General features: G+C 52.0%; 1 protein-coding gene across 1 annotated transcript; it reads right to left on the bottom strand.

Moving 5' to 3' along the window:
- On the bottom strand, positions 1–10423 carry MYD88 (MYD88 innate immune signal transduction adaptor). Its single transcript, XM_082753460.1, has 5 exons — positions 10036–10423; positions 6545–6676; positions 5778–5958; positions 5057–5148; positions 1–3103 (listed from the first exon to the last, which is right to left on the bottom strand). Exons 1-5 carry the CDS (start codon positions 10409–10411, stop codon positions 2949–2951), a joined length of 936 nt encoding a protein of 311 aa, XP_082609586.1. The 5' UTR covers positions 10412–10423; the 3' UTR covers positions 1–2948.
- Positions 10424–11554: the final 1131 nt, after the last annotated feature.

Below are 11554 nucleotides of genomic sequence, written 5' to 3'. Positions count from 1 at the left end.
AGGACGCTCGGCCCATGGGGGTTTTCTGCTTTATTTTACAATGTTTTCTCACAGGTAGCAAAAGTTTGCTGGCAAGGAGGAAGAACCACAGAGGTGTTGGCTATTTTCAGAATGCCTGTACAACACAAACGCGTTTCTAAAATGCATATCAGGATAGAAATATAAACACATCTGTGTACGTATAAAAATAAACGATTTGGTATTAACAGCTTCAACGAGGACAATTTCGGGGAGGGAAAGAAACACAATTTAAAAAAAAAAAAATCATCATTTTTAAATCTCTTTTTTCCAGATGTTCAGAACAGCGACCTTCCAATAAGCACCGAAGAAGGGAGAAGGGAACCGTGCTGCCACGGGGCCGCGTTGACAGTAAGAGCATTTTGTCACCCACAGGTGTCACCCTGCATAAAGTCAGCGTGCCGAGACAGATGCAGAAATGTCACAAGTGCATACGTTGGGTTTTACTCGGAAAGGACTGACATTTAAACCACCTATTTTACATCCTAGGGCTACTGCTTCGCTTTGCAACACCCCCAGCCCCGAAGCGCAGCATCAGGACCCACGCAGAAGGGCTGAATGTGCCTCCAAACCTCCCAAACTATTTTAGGTGCATTTCCCTTAAAATAGTCTGTGAGAGGCAAAGGAAAAAAGCCCAGGGCGCTTCCCATCTTCACCCAGGACTCACTCAGGCCATGAAAATGAGCAGTCAGTGCCTGTTTCTCCTTCGTGGAGCAAGCAAGCTGCTCCCTCCAGCTCACAGCACAAGCCCTGCAGCTCCAGAGCTGGCAGCACGGACCATTGCCTCCCTCTAGCGTCTGGACCAGAGCCTCCTGCTTTTGTTCCTGCCCCTAATAAGACACCGGACGAGTTCTTTCAGCCCTCAATTCGAGAGGAATCTGGTTCAGTCCTGTGAGTAATGACCCGTAATTAATGTTGAGAGGCACTCTGCAGTATGGGAATTCACCAAGCCCCAGGAGCGGCCGGGGATCAAGCAGCCTCCAGAAACTCGTCCGTAATTAACATTTAACCATTATGCAGAAGCCCCGAGGCCAGCAGCTGGCTGTTTCTGCAGGAGAGGCCCGAGGGCGATAGGACACGAAGAGGAACTATTTAGAAACCCATCATCAGCTCAACTTTTCTCCTCCCGTGCCCAGGGGGCTTCTTACTGGAGACAGGAAGATGCAAATGTCACCTTGGCACCATGGCAGCGGTTGTGTTTGTAGAAGGGACTGAAAAACACCCAGTTTGCAGTCCCAAACTGCCCTGATGCTGGCATAAAACGTGTCACCAAGCGTTGCTGTGCTCAAATCAAGGCCTGAGTGCTCCCAGCCAGGAGGGAGCAGCAGCCCCCGGTGAGCCAGTATTAATTTCTGCTGTGGGTGAGGAAAAGAAACGTGCACGTTCCTGCCTGAGGAACTCAGCCCTGGTAATGCTTTAAAACATCTTTAAAAAAAAACTCACATCCACCTTAAAAATGTAAACTAGTAAACCATTAAGCTGTAAAATCAACAGGAGGCAGGGGCTGAAGTGAGGAACAAAGAGGCAGAGTTCAGACAACTGCAGAGACACGAGCAAGCTTCCCCTCTTCCCAATTAGTGGGTAAATATTTACTGAAAAGCTGTTTCATAGACCAACAGGTCACTTGAAAGCACTGCTTGGGGCAGAATTCTTGCCCACACATCAGTGACTCTGCTGGTTAACTCAAATATGCTCTTTCCTATTAAGGGCACATTATCTTTTATAATTTAAACAGCCCCATCTATAATTCAGTACGCTTTTTATTTGATATTTATCCCCGTGCCTTTGAGGCATCCCAAAAGCTGATGTACTTCTGGCAGGCTCTTCAAGGTGACAGTTTAAGAGCCGGACCCACGGAGGTGCCCAGCTCTGTTCCTCTTCAAGTCAGTGAGCAAAAGCACCCTGCACCTTGTGTGGCGAGGCCTCCCCCTGAAAATAAAGGTTTAAAGACTGATTCTCTAATAACAAGTGTCTGTTGCAAACGTTTAACAAGGCCTGGGAGTGTAAAATCCTGGTGTAAGACACGCTGCTTAATCAGATGTCACCTGAACACGGGCAGACACGCTGCAGGAGCGCGTCCTTCCTCGCAGTTCTCGCTTCAATAAGCAAAAAAAATCACTTCTGTCAAACCTGAGGAACTACCTCAGGAAGCGCTGGTGCCAAGGGATTCACGCTGCAAATGAACACGGAACGGGAATCCTGTCAGAGAGCCTAAGGATGGAAACATCCGCGGAAAATAAAGCCGAGTTCAGTGATTCTGCATCAGTTGTAATTGCAAGGATAACAGCTCTGATTTTCCTGATATTGCTAAGAACAGAGGTAAAAAACCAGACCAGAAGACGTGGCCGATTTTGGTGCCACAATCGGTCGTTCTGCTGGTGCTGGCCATTGCCAAACTGGGAACTGGAGTCCGAAGCCTCCCCTCCTGCAGATCACCGAGCAGCCGTGGGATTTCACTGACGTGTTAACAAGAAACCAACCCTAAACGTCACTGTAGCCCTTAGAGAGCTTTTAAAATAGCACGGCAATTTTGTTTACAAAAGCCTGCAGTTAGAGGCATTTCCTATCTTACACCAGCATTTTATGTTCCCAGGTTTCACTAAATGCTTACAGTCGGCCTTCTCGTGTTAGTGACTCAGTTTTTAAATGTGTATTTCCTCCATCTCCAGTAGAAGTTCTTCCTACACAAAACGCCGGGCGCCGTTGCTCACCGACCCAAAGAGGAACACCCGGGCAGTTCCTTTATCTCCCCTTACAGGTTAAGAAAAAGCAGAAGAGAAAATTCTTTGCTCCCAGTCGCCGGCTCCAAGCACTGATGGTGAGGCTCCAAGTTCTGCAGTGGTGAAAGGCACCGCGTGAGCAACACCGTGGTCCCAAAGGCAAAGTCAGGAAAAATTAAAAAAAGAGCAGCTGGAACTCGTAGCTTCGCGTCACGGCAGCATGAGGGATTTGGCCAGTCTTGTCCAGAACCATTTTTTGGTGCAAGGGTTGGTGTAATCACAGATTGTGATGAACCGCAGGATACTCGGGAACTCGTTCTTCATGGCTTTGCACTTCACGGGAATCAGCCGCTTGAGACGAGCGCCTGAAAGGTGAGCACAGGGAGAGCGTTACACAGAGCCCCGCTCAGATCACGGAGTCACAGAAAATTTGGGATGGAAGGGACCTCAAAGCCCACCCAGTGCCACCCCCTGCCATGGGCAGGGCCCCCTCCCAGCAGCCCAGGCTGCCCCCAGCCCCATCCAGCCTGGCCTTGGGCACTGCCAGGGATGGGGCAGCCACAGCTCCTCTGGGCAGCCTGGGACAGGGCCTCACTGCACTCACAGTGAAGAATTTCCTTCTAGTATCTAATCTAAATCTCCCCTTTTTTAATTTAAAGCCATTTTCCCTCATCCTACCCCTGCCCAAGAGTCCCTCCCCAGCTCTCCTGCAGCCCCCTTTAGGCCCTGGCAGGCCGCTGTGAGGTCTCCCTGGAGCCTTCTCCTCTCCAGGCTGAACAACCCCAACTCCCTCAGCCTGGCTCCACAGCAGAGGTGCTCCAGCCTCTGAGCATCCTCATGGCCTCCTCTGGACTCTCCCCAACAGCTCCCTGTCCTTCTGTTGGGGGCCCCAGAGCTGAGCGCAGGCTCCAGGTGGGGTCTCAGGAGGGATGCTGTGTGCATTTCCTCCTCACAGCAGCACACACATCACAGGACCCAGGTTTGGTCCCAATTTTGTGTCATCTCAGCACAACGCACCGAGCTCTCACCCTGCAGAGCAAGGTTCTCAATCAGAAACCCTCTGCTCAGAAGGTCTCAGCCAAAATACAGCTCAGGTCCCACGTTTCATCTAGCCTGCATGATGTGGCAGCTCGCACTGAGCCCATCTGGGAGTGGTGAGGCTCTAACAAACTAAAGATGTAGAAAAACAAAGCGCAGTTTCTTGTCAAAAGCACCCAGGAGTGCAGTGCTGAGTACTTCCAGATGTGCTTGGAGATAAAATCGGGACGCTCAGCTTCTCCTAGATGGTCAGCTCTGCTGGGTTATCTCCAGGTCTTTTTCTTCCTGCCCTGAATCCCTCAGAGAGGCTGCAGAGAGGGGCTGCGAGGGATCCCTGATAACAGGAGCTGCTTTTTGACAACCATCCCTGTGACAAATGCTGCTCGAAGAAGCTCTGGAGAGGAAGCTCTCCCCTCACAGCTTCCCACAGGGACACCTGCCACCAGCACGAGGCAAGGACAAGATCTGGGAACTGCAGGAGGTGCTTCGGTGCTGTGTGAAGCCACCCAGTTCGTCACTGGGGTGAAACTGCGAGCGAGTCGTGTTCCTTCTGCAAGCCCGTACTCACACGCCTGTTTTTACAGGCAGAGCTCAGGTTTTACGTTCACACAGGCGTTTTTTTTCCTTTTTCTGCTGGTCTAACTGCAGACATAACGCCAGAACTGAAAACTCTTTGCTGCAAATCCTCCTGGCTAGGGGCCGATGCAGTGCGCTTGAGATGCTCGATGGATTAATGGCCACGACAGGAATTATTGCATCAAGGAAGGTGCAGCCGACTCCCAGCTCTGCCACCCGCTTCTGACTTAACTTCTGGCATGTCCTAATGCCACGCCAAATCCCTCACCTAGAAACGAGGCTCGGTACGTGGGCACTCCCACAGATATTGCACAAGCTCCTCCTCCCCAGGAGCAGGGACGTATAAAACACGTATAAAACCCCTGTTAGCTTCAGCGGCTGCTTCTGGCGCTGATAAATCTGTTTGCTCAGGGAAGGGCAGCCCCAGGGCAGCCCCTGGGACTTTTACACGTCTGAGACATCGGTCGGTGGAAAGAGCCCGGGTCTGAGGCAGTCACTGCTTCTGTAGCTGTTGATTAACCATTTTCTCCTCTCTCACCTGTATTTATCTCACCTGTTTGATCACATCTAGGGCTCCGCCTCATTCTGCACTTGTGCAGTGCCCACGAGTAAGGCGCTGATCTCAGCCGGAGCTTCAGATGTGACCGTAGTACAAGTTATGATGTGGAGAGGCAATTTGAAGTGGGGTGGTTGGGAGATCTTACCTGGGGAAAGGCTAAGAGCAAATTTGGTCTGAAAGTCGCACTCGTCGCTTTCCAGGTAATCGTCTGAAATGACGACCACCATCCTCCGACACCTGGAACCGAAGCAGTCAAGGGTGAAGAAAAAATAAAACGTCGAATTAGACGCTTCTCATCCTCACTGGTAAAACTACAAATGCCTCCAAATTGCTCTGATGGAGAAATGAGCCCAGGAGCTGTGATCCAGCAGGAATTAAGCACAGGGTACAGACTACAGACAGACAGACAGCTACACTACGCACAAAAACTTGATTACAGACACACTGAACCACCACAAGATGAAATAGCAAAGTCCAGATTGTCTGTGCAATCTTTATTTGGTCCTCTCTTTATCCATTATAAAAAGGCCATCTTAATTATCTGCTCGCATGCTCCCTTTAATGACTGAGCATCGTTACTATGAGAATTAACTGGACAGGGCTCTGTTATGTGACTCAATTCACCTCGCGTAATGAATTTGAGCTTTATTCACCAATTTCCTGCTTCCATTCGTTGGAGGAGCCTGGCTGCAAACTGCGTGTTAGGCTCTTTAGGGAAGGCTTTGCTGCGTGCAAACTCCTGCCTGGGGGTTCTGCACAGAGCTAAATCTGGCAGGACTGAGGGAGCAAAAGAGCTCCGGAGGTCAGCATTTCCCCACGCTGCAGGCATCGCGGTGAAACCACACCGAGCTGACCCCTCTGCTCACCTCCTTTCTATAAGCTCTCCGCTGATGGACCACACGCACGTTCCTGGCAAGACGTCCCGGTCAAAGACACAGAGCTTCAGCTTGAACTCAGTTTGTTCCAGCTCCCTGATCATCTCCTGGACAAACTGGAGGTCTTTCTGACAGTAGCAGATGAAGGCGTCAAACAGCTCCGTTCCGTTCCCTGAAACCACGAAAATTTTAGCTGTCATCTCCTCTAAATAAACTCCTGCAGCGAACATTCACGTCTGGCAGCTCTCATTTATTTAGCACTCCTACCAACGTTAAAGCTCTTTATTTTAAGGGCCACGTCTCTCGGAATTAAGCACCTCAATATGGCCGGATAGTTTTCCACTGCGTTATTTTATTCCCGTGCCAGTTTCACTGCACGTATCGGGAAGTTTTTATGCCAGTCGAAGCCTGCGACAGTGAGAAGTAGGTCAGGCCCCGAAAGCTGAGGAGGGAAGCAGCAAGCCGGCAGGCAGATGCAGCCCAAGCAGCGCCCAGCCAAGCAGAAGGGCAGTTTGGCTGCCAGGAGGGGAGGGGAACAGAGCTGCTGTAGGTCAAGGCAGGCAAAGCCGCTGTGCACAAGCCCTGTGTTTGCTGCTCTGTGGACGTTTGGTGGGGACAGAGATAACAGCAGAAGCAGCCACCCAAACTCAGACCAGCCTTTTTGCTTTTCTGTGCGTCCCGCAGGGCTGTGGGGGGCAGCTGGAGGCGATTTCTACGCGAGGCATCGTGCAGCGCTGCGAGCGCGGGCAGGCACTCACCGTACGGATCGTCCCTGGTGGTGATGCCCATCAGCTCCGACGTTTTTGGCACGCTGCTGTCGACGGCCGGCACCTGCAGCGGCTGCTCGGCTTGCTGCTGCTTCCTCTTCAAGTACTTCTTGCAGTCCTCCTCTGCAAAAACACAGCAGCAGCGGCACGTGAGGCTCCCGTGACGGCGCTTTCACGCTGCCGGAGCTCGTCAAAACAGAGCTCAAAACCTATTTCATGGAGTAAGGATGTTTAGAGAGTAAAACCCCGCCTGCTTTTTGGTGCCTCTTTGCGGATGTGTTGGCCTGGAGTTTATCTAACCCCTCCTCAAACCTCTCGTTGCTGCCTCCAGCATCTCATCCAGCATTTGGCTCCAGAAGCTTACTCTTGCTGTGTAAAGAACTCTCTTCTAATTGTTTTAAACTTCAGCTCTGGTCTATCCCCGTACACTTTAAGCATCACTTAACCTACTGCAGGCTGCCACCACTGTGATTCTGAAATATTTATCATTGCCAAATAACTTTGGGAAGGGGGAATCTCAATTAGAACTCCTCGTCTTTTTCCTTTTCCTAATAAACGTCACACTTCAGCTGATTTCACACCTCCAGCCTTCGTAAGCCGGAGCTGCAGGTCACGATGAGTGCGTGTGCTCATCACAAACAGGAGGGACGTGCAGAATTCCAGCAAGCCCCTGAAAAAGGCTTTATGTTCTCCAAGAGCTACCAGAAACCTTCTTGTGGCTCAGGCACTGGGATAATGGATAGGGCAAGGAGGTCTGCTGCTACGAATTTCCCAGCCAGAACAGCCCTGAGCTATTACAAACAGGTTTTGTTCAAAAAATGAAGTGGTAAATCTGATGATCAAGACTTTGGAGAAGCGACAAGAAATCCTGCAGCCTCCGCTACCCTGAAACGGGCAGTTACAGAAGAACTTGAAAGTAAAAGGAGATTTGAAACTGGCGATTACCAAGAAGATGAACCTCCCGTCTGCCTTCTGCTGTGCTTAATGTATAGAAATTAAAAGAAAACAAACAAGCAGCAGTCAGAAAGCCCCAGTCACTCCGAGGGTTAGGGTGGAAAAGCGACAGGGATGGCTGGCACTGCAGCCCTGGCAGCGGGAAGGAGTGCCTGGAAGCACCCTGCCTGCAGTTGTGAGCAGGTGTTCGTTTTCAATGCATTTGCTGTCTTCTCTTCTTCTTTCTCCTCGTTGCAGAAGTGGCATCTGTGCCAGCCCGAGCTGAGTTTCTGCAGCTTGGTCCCCGGCTTGGTCACCTCTCCACTCCCAGGTGCTTGCTGGTTCACCCGGACCAGCCACATTCACAGATTTTTGATGGCTTCATGCTGTAATCTCATCGATTCCTGCAGCATAAACTTGAGCCACCAATGAGCCTGAAAGGATGGAAGATCTGCAGTAATTTGGCTTGGATCAGTCCCCAGCAGGAGTCACTGCCTGGGCACTCACAGGTTAATGAGAACGAACAGGAGTCAAAGACAGTCAAACAAAGCCTGAAGTATTGGAGAGAAGGAATAAAAGGCGTTGGGGAGGATAAAACATGAAACCTAAAGTGCAAAAGATAAGCATGTGGTCCTTGTAAGAGAGAGAACAGACCCACGCCCTGTCAAGCGGGAAAGCGGGACTTGTAACTGGTCAGGAAGACTTAAAAATCACTGAGTTTCAGCAGGAACCAGTACACACATACCAAAGAAACAAATTTTACATCCCTAAAGACGATCGTACAATGAAATAAGCTGCTGAGAAAAATTAAACATAGGGCACTGCTGCTGAGATGGAAAAGCTGCCCCCTGTACCCGCAGGTAGGACGCTGGACCTGAAATGACCTGTGACAATCAGGAGGTAGAGGCCGTGCAGGACATCCTGAGGCCTGTCAAGTGACTGAAGACACCTTTGTGGGGTCAGCTGCATCGTGCCCCAGATCTGCTCCTCCCGTAACGGAAGCAGAGACCACAGGAACCTCGATGCTGATGTTTTAATCTCTGAGCTGAATCCCACAGCTGAAGTCCTAATACGTGAAGTCCTAGTTCACGAAGATGCCTTTCACATCAGGACATACCGCACGTGACAGTTTATGCAACCGTCCATTTTCTTTCTTCTTATAAAATAAATAGCTCCGACTTCTGCAAGAGTTTGGAGAACTAGCAACAGATTGCAGGGCCCAGCCGCAATCCTCAGCCAAAAATCATAAAAGACAGGAACGGCCACACTGGGTCAGGCTGTGGGTCCATCTAACTGTCCAAACAACGCTTAAAAACAGCTGTCTAAGGGAGAACAGAAGAATAAAGTAAACATAGAGTGATATTTTCCAAAATTAATCTTTTAGCTGTAATCTATTTGTAAGATCTATGTTGTGGACAACTCGCAGCTCAGACATTTCCTGAGCCAGTGGCAATATTTTTGTACCCAACAGCCCTCAGTGGGTTTTTCTTCCAAGAATTTATCCGTCTCCTCTTATCAGCGTGACCCACAGCTGGGCTCAACTTGTGGCTTTCCTGGAGCTCTGGCTCCTCCTGCTCACCCCACTATTGTCTGTCCGGGGTCTGAAGAAGTCAGCCCACTGCGCTCCCTCCTTGGGGCTCGGCTGAATTTGGGGCCACGAGCAGCCTCGGTGAGCGATGTGTGCCATTTCTGATACCTCAGGTCCCTCACGCAGCTGTGGCTCACAAAACACTGATTTCTTTTTCCTTTCCCCAAAGTCTTCAGAGCGTCCTTCGCTGGGCAGAGCAGCGGGAGCACAGGGAAGCCCTCCGTCGGTTCGTAGTCAGGCTCTCCGCGCAGCCACATTCCTACAGCTTCAGCTCTTGCAGTAACAGGAAATGAGATTTGTTATTTCTTCATCGGTAACCCCGTAAACGACACGCCACAACACACGGCCTCAGAGCAGCCCCTGGCTTTGGAAGCGCTTTGGCAGTGAAGTTCCCCTCCAGTTCTCGCAGCCGGCTTCCCTGTGAACTCCTGTGATCGCGAGCAGAGCCTACAAAGCACAGGTTATAAAAGCAGCCGTGGGGCCTCCACGTTCACTGCTGTGTGCTGATTCTGCCTTGTAATTTTTCGGTTTACATGGAAATGAACTTCCCCTCCTGGCGCCCTGACCCTACAGGCGGTGCTGCACACCCCGCACCCCAAATCTCCCCCTAGCACCGCACCGCTCCCACATTGTTCAATATCTGAGCCTCCTCCTGGCCCAGGGTGCCGAAATCATCCTTGGACGTGCTGATAGGAACTGAGGGGGACCTCTGGATAAGATGAAGCTCGCGATTACTTCGCAGGGCTCACGGTTAGCAGAACCGGGGCGCCCTTCCCTCCTGAAAGCCCTGTGAGGAGGAACCGTGAAGGGGCTGCCGCGTCGCTGCGTGACCCCAAAAACCCCCAGCAAGGAGCCGTGGGGCTCAGTTTCCCCTCACACCCCCTCTGGGGACATCCCCAGGATAAAACCCGGCCCCTTTGTGCCCATTTCCACCTCCCCCTGAGGTACTCCCGCGCCTCACCCACGCTGGCCGCCAGGTCAACCAAGACGTCGTGGCGCTCCAGCTGCCTCAGCAGCTCGAGCAGGCGGCCCACGGTGGCCCCGCCGGGGCAGCGGCTCTGCCACTCGTCCAGCAGAGCCCCGGTGGGGTCTGGCAGAGCCTCCAGCCGCCGGATCTCCAAATATTCGCAGCCCAGCTCCTCGGCCAGCGCCGTCCAGTCGGCGGCGGCGGTGGTGCGGGGGTTGAGGTAGAGACCGAGGCGGCGCCTCACGCCGTAGTTAAGAGCCACCATGGGCACCGCCGCCAGCTCCGGGGGGAAAAAACCCGGAGCCGAGCCCGGAGCCGAGCCCGGAGCTGAATCCGGGGTCGAGCCCGAGCTCGCCGGGGCCGTGGCCATGGCTGGGGCCGCTTTCGGCTTCTACTTCCCTCCCCCGGAGCCTTCCCGCCCCGCCTCGCCTCACGGGGCAGGACCCGCCTCTGCCTCTGCCGCCCCCGGTGGGAGGCGAAAGGAGGAAGGATCGGCGCTTCAGGAGCCTTTATTATTACTATTATTATTATTATTAATGTATTTTTTTTTGCCCAAATAGCACTTCAGGAATCCACATTTTGTCTTATTGCCCAGCTCCAGGCTTCTCCAAAGGATCTGGGGGTGCTGGTGGATGCTCGCCTGAGCACAACCCAGCGGCGTGCCCAGGTGGCTGTAGAGCTCAGGGATATGGTTTAGTGTTAGGTCAGAGGTTGGACTCGAGGATCTTGAGGTCTCTTCCAACCTAGAAATTCTGTGATTCTGTGATTCTGGCTGGTAGCAGCCAGCAGGAGCAGGGAGGTGATTGTTCCCCCAGGCTCTGCTCTGCCGGGGCTGCACCTCCAGGGCTGTGCTCAGCTTTGGGTCCCTCAATACAGGGACATCGAGGTGCTGGAGTGTGTCTAGAGCAGGGCTACGGAGCTGGGGAAGGTGATAGGACCAGAGGGAATGGCCTCAGGTTGTGCCAGGGGAAGTTCAGGTGGGAAATGAGGAGACATTTCTGCTCAGAAAGCAGTCAGGCACTGGGACGGGTTGCCCAGGGAGGTGGTGGCGTCCCCGTCCCTGGGGGTGTTCAAGGAGAGGTTGGACGTGGTGCTTGGGGACATGGCTTGGTGGTGACATTGGTGGTAGGGGGGTGGTTGGAGCAGGTGATCTTGGAGGGCTTTTCCTGACTTAATGACTCTGTGATTGTCCCACCCAACACCCAGACCACCAGATTCACAAGGGAAGGCTGACAGCTGATGTACACCCAATCTCCGTGTCCATGGTTGTGCTTCTGCTCCTTTTCCACTCAAAAGCTGAGGCACTTCTGCACATCCAGCTTTGGAGCTGCCAACTCTGCATTATTCAATTTGTTTCCTTTTGACAGATCTCGCTTTTGTGCTCCATGTTGGCTGTCTTCTCAAGGCAGTCCTGAACCCCTCTACCTAAATAACTAAGAGATTTAGCAGAGTTACGGGATTATTCTTTACCAAAGAGGTCCGAGTGGATCCCTAGTGGTAATAAATCCCAGAG

The sequence above is a fragment of the Aythya marila genome (genome assembly GCF_965140915.1).
Source record: "Aythya marila genome assembly, chromosome: 2".
NCBI lineage: Eukaryota > Metazoa > Chordata > Aves > Anseriformes > Anatidae > Aythya > Aythya marila.
This window is presented reverse-complemented; position numbering and strand designations above follow the sequence as displayed.